Here is a 9,242-nt window from a genome sequence, read left to right as displayed (position 1 = left end):
CCTTTATAGTGGTAGATTCTGTGTTGATACAGACTACCTATCTATGGTCTATATAGTGGTAGATCTGTTGTGTACAGACTACCTATCTATGGTCTATAGTGGTAGATCTGTTGTGTACAGACTATATGGTCTATAGTGGTAGATCTGTTTGTTAAAAAGACATTATGATGTAAGATAAAATACTGACAGATTCATACTGTAGGGAAAGCTATTTCCATCGGTGAGGTTGTTGCTCTCTCCCTCCCTCTCTCCCTCCCTCTCGCCCCTCTCTCTCCCTCCCTCTTGCCCCTCTCTCCTCTTTCTCTCTCTCACAGGTATATGTGAACAATGAGTGGGTGACCAATATTGGGGAGGGGGGCAGCTTTGGCGAGCTAGCCCTGATCTATGGGACCCCCAGGGCCGCCACGGTCCGAGCCAAGAGCAACGTCAAACTGTGGGGCATCGACAGAGACAGTTACAGGAGGATACTCATGGTGAGACTGGCTGGCTGGCAGAATGGGTTACTTCACCTCTACGTAGATATCATTTCATATACAATGTTATCAGGTGTTATTTTCCCTGCCAACAACATTATTGGGAGACATTGGTTTGAACAAATCGTCTCCATCTAGTTCCTGTTTACACACAGTGTCAGTTCACCCATTCAGAGGTCTCTAACAATGGTAGGAATTCCAGATGTCTGCGGCTACATCTGAACACAGTTAGTACACGTTTGGGTGTTATTATGGGACTTAACATGCTCTGTCTCTCTCTCTGTCTCTGTCGCTCTGTGTCTTTCAGGGAAGCACTTTGAGAAAGCGTAAGATGTATGAGGAATTCCTCAGCAAGGTGTCCATTTTAGGTGAGGAGTCACACATTCTACACATGACTACTCTGACCAACAAGCTGTTCAAAGAGTTGGAACAGTCTAACATGCTACCTACCTACCTACCTATTTGGTGTAGGTGGCTATGTATGGAATCTAGTCACTACAAACAAACCCAGCCGGTGATCTTTCCTGTCTTTCCCCCTCTGCTGTGTTGTTGAGTGGTGCTGTGGCGCCACCCTGTGGCCAGTGTGTGTATCAGCATCTGCCAGGCTGACTAGTGTGTGTCTGTGGTCCTCCACAGAGTCTCTGGACAAGTGGGAGAGGCTGACTGTAGTGTGTGTCTGTGGTCCTCTACAGAGTCTCTGGACAAGTGGGAGCTGACTTGTAGTGTGGAGTTGTCTGTGTCCTCTACAGAAGTCTCTGACCAATGGAGGACTGACGGTAGCTGATGCCTGGAGACCGTTCAGTTTGAGGACGAGACAGAAAGATCGGGTAGTACAGGGGAACCTGGAGATGAGTTCTCATCATCCTGGAGTAGGAGATTATTCTCGTGCATATATGTGTCGTGGAAAACCAGTTCAATATAACGCTTACCAAACTTGTGAAATCAAACATGCTTTTATACAATGTATACCACTGAAGCGCGTGAACACATGTCCGAATAGCTCAATATACACTAGGGGCAAGAACTGAAAACGGAGGAGGGAGAAGAAAAGGCCCAGAACCCCGAAAGAAACACCAACCGGAAAGAGGTTCGAACGCAGAACAACAACGGAGCTCCAACGACTATAAGCAGACAACATAAGTATATGCTCCATCCTTTATGCAAGATGAAAGCTTGTCCTTTCTGAAAGTCTATATCACCACCATAATATCTTTTAGTCAAGCTCCTGCTGTTTCAACGCCCAATAAACTCCGCATATCTGCTTTCAGTTAGATAATATAATGGTGAACGCCGGACAACTCTGCTCTAGATGTGTCACCGCAGATTTCTGATGTCTCTTGCCTTTCTCAACCTTAAATGTGTCAATGTACCGTGATCTGCCTTATTGGAAATCAGCAAGTTCTATCCTAGATAAGCCTTCTATCTAAGAAAGAGACGTTACATATAGGATCTTTTTATCATTAGTGTGATCAGCATACCATGTAATCTCTCGCCTAATTCATTAATGTTTCTAAGCTACTCTTGTGTAGGACGTGTGCTCGCCTACTCCTATTGTGTGTCCAATTGTCTTAGGCGCCGTATTCTCTGGATGTGTGCACTTAGCTGAATTCAGCAACTATATGTCTAGTGTGTCAGTTGCCATATTTTTAATGTTTCAGCTAGCTTATACCATCTATGTGGCTGGCGCGTAATACGTGAAGTATGATGGATAGGTATATTATATCGTATTCCATGATACTGCCCGAAGGACACACTCCATATGCTGGCTGTCTTTTTGGATTTTATTTACCTTTATTTAACTAGGCAAGTCGTGTAACAACAAATTCTTATTTACAATGGGGGCCTACCCCGGCCAAACCTGGACGACGCTGGGCAATTGTGCGCCGCCCTGTGGGACTCCCAATCACGGCCAGTTGTGATACAGCCTGGAATGGAACCAGGGTCTGTATGACTCCAGCACTGAAATGCAGGCCTTAGACCGCTGCCGCCCCTCGGGAGCAGTTAGTTTCCTTGAGAATAGAGGTGTAGGTTTACTTTTCACTTCCTGTATCGTTGGACCAGAGAAGAAGCACCCTTGAATATCTCCTGGATAATATGTTACGCAACTCGCTACTGTAGTGTTTATTTCTAAAGGCTTTCACTTGCACTGGTCTGTCCTGTGTTAAAGCAGTGGGACTCTGTCTCTCTCTCTGTCTCTCTGTCTCTGTCTTCTTCTGTCTGCTTCTGCTGTCTCTCTCTGTAGCTCGTCTCTTGTCTTATGTGTTTCTCTCTCTCCTCTGTCTCTCTCTCTCTCTGTCTCTCTGTCTGCAACTGTGTCTGTCCTGGCCGTTGTCTGTCTGCTGTCTCGTCTGTCTGTCTGTCTCTGTCTGTCTCTGCTTCTCGTGTCTCATTCTTCTTCTTGTTTCTCTCAGGAAAACGGCATCAACAGTATCACCATTCTTTTAACTGTCAACTTTGGGCCTATGTGTTCTGGCCCCTTCTCACCCTTCATCAGGACTTCTGGTAATGTGCTTGTTGTTCCTGAGTTTCCTCTCCTGGTGTGCAGGGTTTCAGCGGCGTGCTCCAGAGACGCTCAAGAGTATGAAGAGTTTGTGGAGTGGGAGACTGGCCCTCCGGACTATTTTGGTAAGTGACTGACTGGACTACTAGCCTGGCTCCCATATTCAGTGGGTCTCCTTCTATAACTGGTCCGCAGATCATGGTCTCTTCTATTAGCCTGGTCCCAAGAAATCAGTGGTCTCCTTCTATAGCCTGGTCCCATATCGTGTCTCCTTCTATAACCTGGTCCCAGATCAGTGGTCTCCTTTATAACTGGTCCCAGATCCAGGTGGTCTCCTTCTATAACCTGGTCCCAGATCGTCGTCTCCTTCTTAGCCTGATCCCAGAATCAGTGGTCTCCTTTCTATAGCCTATCCCAGATCAGTGGTCTTCTATAACCGGCAGATCAGTGGTCTCCTTCTATTAAACCTGGTCCAGATCAGTGGTCTCCTTCTATAGCCGGGTTCCCAGATCAGTGGTCTACCTCTATAACCTGTCCCGGATTCAGCTGGTCTCCTTCTATAACCTGGTCCCGGATCAGTGGTCTCCTCTTCTATAACTGTCCGGACAGGTGGCTCTTCTATAACCTGGTCCGGAGCAGTGGTCTCCTTCTATAAACTGCCCATCAGTGTCTCCCTCTATAACCTGTCCCGGATCAGTGGTCTCCTTCTATACCTGGTCCCGGATCAGTGGTCTCCTTCTATACCCTGGTCCCGGAGAATCAGTGGTCTCCTTCTATAACCTGGTCCCGGATCAGCTTGGTCTCCTTCTATAACCTGGTCCCGGATCAGTGTTCTCCTTATAACCCTGGTCCCGCGATCAGAATGGTCTCCTTCTATAACCTGGGTCCACCCGATCATGGTCTCCTTCTATTAACCTTCGTTCCCGGTAATCAGTGGTTCTCCTTCTATAACCTGGTCCCGGCATCAGTGGTCCCTTCTATAACCTGGTCCCGGATCGTGGTCTCCTCATTATAACCCATGGTTCCCGGATCAGTTGGTCATCCTTCTATAACCTGGTCCCGGAATCAGTTGTCTCCTTCTATAAGCCCTGTCCGGGAACCAGTTATAGAGGAGGGACCACTGTCCGGAGACCATCTGGGAATCAGTAGGTAATCTACCATACATATAAGACTGGAGTAAAACCAAACAAGTACAGATTTGATAGCTTACCAACATACCATATAGCGAGAAGTCAGTAGTGTAGGATAGTGACAGGGGAGATTAGCATGAATGCCCAACAAGGCCCTAAGATATGTAATGTTAACGGAAGGCTGTGTGGGTGATGGGCTAATCTAGTGGTGTGGAGCTGTGTGGGTGTAAGAAGCATGATGTAGGGATGATGGAGCTGATGTGGCGCTGTTTTTTTTTGTGGGTTTGTTTTGGAGGGCTTGTGGTTTGTGTTGAGCTGTGTGGAGCTGTGTGGGTGTGGAGCTGTGTGGGTGTGGAGCTGTGTGGGTTGAGCTGTGTGGTGTGAGCTGCTGTGGGTATGGTGCTGTGTGGTGCTGTGTGGAGCTGTGTGGGTTGTGGAGCTGTGTGGGTGTGGTGCTGTGTGGTGTGGTGCTGTTGGTGTGGTGCTGGTGGGTTTAGAGCTGTGTGGTTTGTAGAGCATGATTTGTGGGTTGTGTGCTGTGTGAGGTGTGGTTGCTGTGTGGGTGTGTGCCTGTGTGGGTTGTGGCTGATGTGGGTGTGGAAGCTGTGTGGGTGTGTGGAGCTGTGTGGGTGTGGGGCTGTGTGGGTGTGGGTGCGCTGATGTGAGCTGTGGGTGGGTGTGGAGCTGTGTGGGTGTGTGGCTGTGATGTGTGGGTGTGTGAGAGCTGTGTGGTGTGTGGAGCTGTTGGAGCTGTGAGCTGTTGTGGGTGATAGAGCTGTGTGATGGTGAGGAGCGTGGGGCTGTGTGGGTCATGTTCCTCTTCCTCCCTTCTCTTCAGTTGGTTGTTTCTAATAGTTGTCGCTCTTGTCCAGTCTGTCCCAGGTTGAGATCGCCCTGTGATGAACCGTCCCCGTGCTGCGACCCGTGAGTCTCCAGCGGCCCTCTGAAGTGTGTCAAGCTGGACCGGCCGCGGTTCGACGCGTTCTGGGGCCCTGCTAGACATCCTTGAAGAAAGAACAATTCAACAATACAACAGCTCGTCTCTTCTCTCCGTCTGGCCTTTTATGTCTTGCTCCTCACTCCTCTTCTACTTCCCTCCATCTCCCTCCACTCTTCTATCCTCTATCCCTCCTTCTATCCCTCCCTTCTATCCTCACTCCTTCTTCATCCTCCTCCTTCTATCCTCTATCCCTCCACTCCTATCTGCTTATCCTCCCTCCTCTATCCTCGCCACTCATCTATCCTTCTCACTCCTTCTTCTGCTATCCCTCCACTCTCTCCCTTCCTCATCTCATCCTCCACTCCTTCTATCGCCCTCACTCTCTATCCTCCACTCCTCTTCTCTATCCCTCCACTCTTCTTTCCTACTCTCTACCTCCACTCCTTCTATCGCTCTGTCACTCCACTCCTTTCTATCCCTTCCAACTCCTTCTATCGCTCTTCACTTCCACTCCTCTATCCCTCCGCACTCCCTTGCCCCGGCTCCCCCTCCTCCAACATTCCACAATGCATCTTCTTCATGTTCTACTCACATCAGACACTTGGACTGTGTTGGGTATGTTCGTGACCCAACTATGACACTATTGACATGATCTTGTTGAGGCACAATGTTTTGTATTTAAGTACTATTACGGATAGTTGTCTCGTTTTCGACGCAACGTTAGGAGTTCCAACTACGGTCGTCAGACCCAGGCCGTAGACCGGTACCAATCCAATGGGCCTTATTTCCCCATCTCTCTGCGGCAGCTTAATTGTGTGGACGCAACGAGCTGTCTGTGTCGAACTTGTCAATGTATACTAAACGTGGTGTTCTGGTATCGCAACTTGTAATGTCCGCGTATTAGACACACCAGAGTCTTCTGGTTAGATCCATTGATAAGACTCTGATGTGTGAGGACTGACACATGTCCTGAGTATCTGTAACGTCAGACTCAGAAGACATGGTATGTCTGTGTCGACGACACACCATTGGGATGGTTCAATAGATCAGTAAGGCGTTTCGACCCAGGTCGATAGACCAGTTGTTCAGCCGAGTTCTTCAGACCACGGATCAAAATACTAGGTCCTTGTTACCATGTTCTCTGCTGTCGGGACACTGACTTAAGGACAACCACCATGGCAGTAGTCTGGTGTTGGTCCAGAAGACCTTGTAATGTGTGGACTAGACACACCATGAGGTCTGGTCCTGGTTAGGATCCAGAAGACCATCTGTAATTGTGTAGGACTTCGACACACCATGAGTCTGTCCTGGGTAAGAGCCAGAAGACCTCTGATTAATGTGTGGACTAGACACAACCATGGGGTCTGTCCTGAGTCAGGTCCAGAAGCCATTGAATGTGTGGATGGACTCGAGGACACCATGAGTCTGTCCTGGTTAAGGATCCAAAGACTTGTAATGTGGTGACTAGACACACCATGAGTCTTGTCCTGAGTTAAGGATCCAGGAAGACCTTGTAATGTGGTGGGACTCGAGACACACCTGATCTGTCCTGGTCAGACCAGAATTACCTATGTGAATTGTTGACTGGATCGGACACACCAGGAGTCTGTCCTGCGTTAAGCGTCCAGAAGACCTTGTAATTGTGCACTCGACACACCATGAGTGTCACAATGGACCAAACACCAGGGGGCCAATGTGTCACAAAGAAATGAGTACCTTGTTGACTTGTTAAGAGAGAGGAAGGAGTGAATTGGAACCGCAAATGTGTCATGACATTAAGCATATTGTGTCATGACATTAAGCATATTGTGCATGACATTAAGCATATTGTGTTCAGTTGCAGTCTGACATTCTTAATGTCTGGGACAAGACTAAAGTGACTTGGAGGGAGGGGGGGAGACCATCTTTAGAGAAATGTTGTTTTGAATAGATATCCACCAAAGGCTGATCTGTGTTCTTATACTTACCTTTTATAGTTGTTTTCTGGAATGTTCTTTGAGGGTGTTAAGAAGCTGTGTTTCTACACCATGAGGTTGAGGGAGGGGTTGTCCCAGGTCCAGTGGTGGTGTGGCTACTCTCTCCTTATTGGAAGTTTTTCTATCTCTCTTTACCCCCCTTTCTCTCCCTTCCCATCTTGTTTCTCCTCCCCCACCCCGGTCGTTGGGATGAATCTTTATAGGTGTCATTGTGTCTGGGCGTTGGTTTAAAATGCTCCGTTCAGGAAAGGGGAAAACAACGTTTAGTCTACTCTGCCTGTTTCCTGGTCACAGAAAGCAGAACGTCAAGTTACTCTGACCAGGGTCAAGTTGATCAGTCTTAAGGGATGTTCACTATTTCACTTTGTGCTACGTGTGTCCATTTAGCTTCTAAATAAGAGTTTTATAACAGGTGACGGTTGTGAGGAAAGCATGTTACAACTCAACGCTAATTCAACCTCCTCTAGTTGAATCAAGAATGTGGACCGTTCTGATATCAACCCTGGTTGGTGTAATAGTAGTGTTTCATCCCGTGGATGGACATGTCCAGTTGTCATCCAGCTTCCTAAACACCTCCCATGTCAAAACACATTGATAAAGGATAGTGTTCTGTTTCTGAAAACAGCTGTTTTTCCACCCCTTCATTGAAGTGTTAGTTACAAGACTGAACCCTCATTATAAACTGTCTTTTTTGAAGTGCCTGGTTCTATTGACACTCTCTTAGAATTCACAATTAGAACCAGAAGGATTCCGGTTCCAAACATCATGGAGTCGAGTGTTTTCAATGTTTGGGGTCTAACATTTATCTAACCATTTTTAGTTTGAACCTTTTTTTTGTTGTCTTTTTGGAAAAAACCCATGTTTGTTCTAATCCCAAATACAGTATATTGTTGTCAACTGGACATTTGCCATTTTAGAATTTTTGATGAATATTTTGTAATGTACTTATATAGTATAGCGTTAGCGTAAGACTCCCTTCCCTCTCGAGCATAACGCTATCCAACGTGTTACTGCTGTTATTTTCATGGAAATTATAAAGAATCCATCAAAACTGTGATGTATAGCGATTTGGATACAAATCAGTCCTGTATAGACTAGTCCTCTGAAAGTAACTGTTGAATCAAATCTGTTGTTATGGACGTGTGTGTATGTTCCAAATGGAACCTATTCCCTATATAGTGCACTGCCTTTGACTAAGTAGTGCACTATATAGCACTAGGGGTGCCATTTTGGAGGCATGCAGTGTTTTATTTCCACCGTGGTGTGTTGTCCTGGATGAAGCGTTTCCAGCTGAACTAGTATCAGGCTGGAATGGACTTGGCCTTGCTACATCTCATGGTTGATGGATTTCTGCTGTTTTACATTTTTACTGTTCAACTGTCCTTGGTGTATTGTGTTAATAAATTTGATTTTTTTTTTATTTGGCAGGCTGTGTGCGTGTCTGAAAATGCCATTCTGTTTCCTATATGCCCCATAGGCTCGGGTTCAAAAAAAGTAGTGCACTATATAGGGTGTCATTGGGCTCGGGTCAAAAGTAGTGCACTATATAGGGTTCATTGGGCTCTGGTCAAAAGTAGGTGCACTATTATAGGGAATAGGGTGCCTTTTCAGACACACACAGTGTATCTAGTTGATGCCCTGCACCCAATGTTGAAATAATGTTAGTTGATGGTTTTCTATGTTCTCTCATGGAGGCCACAGTAAAATGAAGTAGTAAGCTATTCTAGGCTACTGCTTCTTGTATAACTTGCCGACTGAAGTGGTTGATGGCCCTCATGAATCCCTAGTACATCTGATGGGGGATCCACAGTGGGAGGACTTGGAGGGATCAGAACTCCAGCAGTGGGAGGACTTGGGGGATCTAGAACTCCAGCAGTGGAGGACTTGGAGGGAATCTAGAACTCCAGCAGTGGGAGACTTGGGGGGATCTAGAACTCCAGCAGTGGGAGGACTTGGGGGGATCTAGAACTCCAGCAGTGGGAGGACTTTGGGGGAATCTAGAACTCCAGCAGTGGGAGGACTTATGGGGGAATCTAGAACTCCAGCAGTGGGAGGGACTTGGGGGATCTAGAACTCCAGCAGTGGGAGGACTTGGGGGGATCTAGAACTCCAGCAGTGGAGGACTTGGGGAAATCTAGAACTCCAGCAGTGGGAGGACTTGGGGGGAATCTAGAACTCCAGCAGTGGGAGGACTTGGGGGGAATCTAGAACTCCAGCAGTGGG

At 47.2% G+C, this 9,242-nt stretch overlaps 1 protein-coding gene and 1 long non-coding RNA gene across 2 annotated transcripts in view; both read left to right on the top strand.

Moving 5' to 3' along the window:
• LOC112077029 (cAMP-dependent protein kinase type I-alpha regulatory subunit) overlaps window positions 1–5,279 on the top strand; it is a 9,868-nt gene extending 4,589 nt beyond the window's left edge. The window contains 6 exon segments of the mRNA XM_070441539.1: window positions 226–473; window positions 781–841; window positions 1,110–1,137; window positions 1,249–1,342; window positions 3,019–3,098; window positions 4,986–5,279. Of these exon segments, the coding sequence (XP_070297640.1) occupies window positions 226–473; window positions 781–841; window positions 1,110–1,137; window positions 1,249–1,342; window positions 3,019–3,057 (470 nt within the window). The 3' untranslated portion in view covers window positions 3,058–3,098; window positions 4,986–5,279.
• A 1,485-nt stretch (window positions 5,280–6,764) lies between these two features.
• On the top strand, window positions 6,765–8,770 carry LOC139026252 (uncharacterized). Its single transcript, XR_011478000.1, has 2 exons — window positions 6,765–8,556; window positions 8,597–8,770. It is a non-coding gene; the product is annotated as an uncharacterized lncRNA (long non-coding RNA).
• Window positions 8,771–9,242: the final 472 nt, after the last annotated feature.

Source organism: Salvelinus sp. IW2-2015, unplaced genomic scaffold, assembly GCF_002910315.2.
Source record: "Salvelinus sp. IW2-2015 unplaced genomic scaffold, ASM291031v2 Un_scaffold4210, whole genome shotgun sequence".
NCBI classification, from domain to species: Eukaryota; Metazoa; Chordata; class Actinopteri; order Salmoniformes; family Salmonidae; genus Salvelinus; species Salvelinus sp. IW2-2015.
This window is presented reverse-complemented; position numbering and strand designations above follow the sequence as displayed.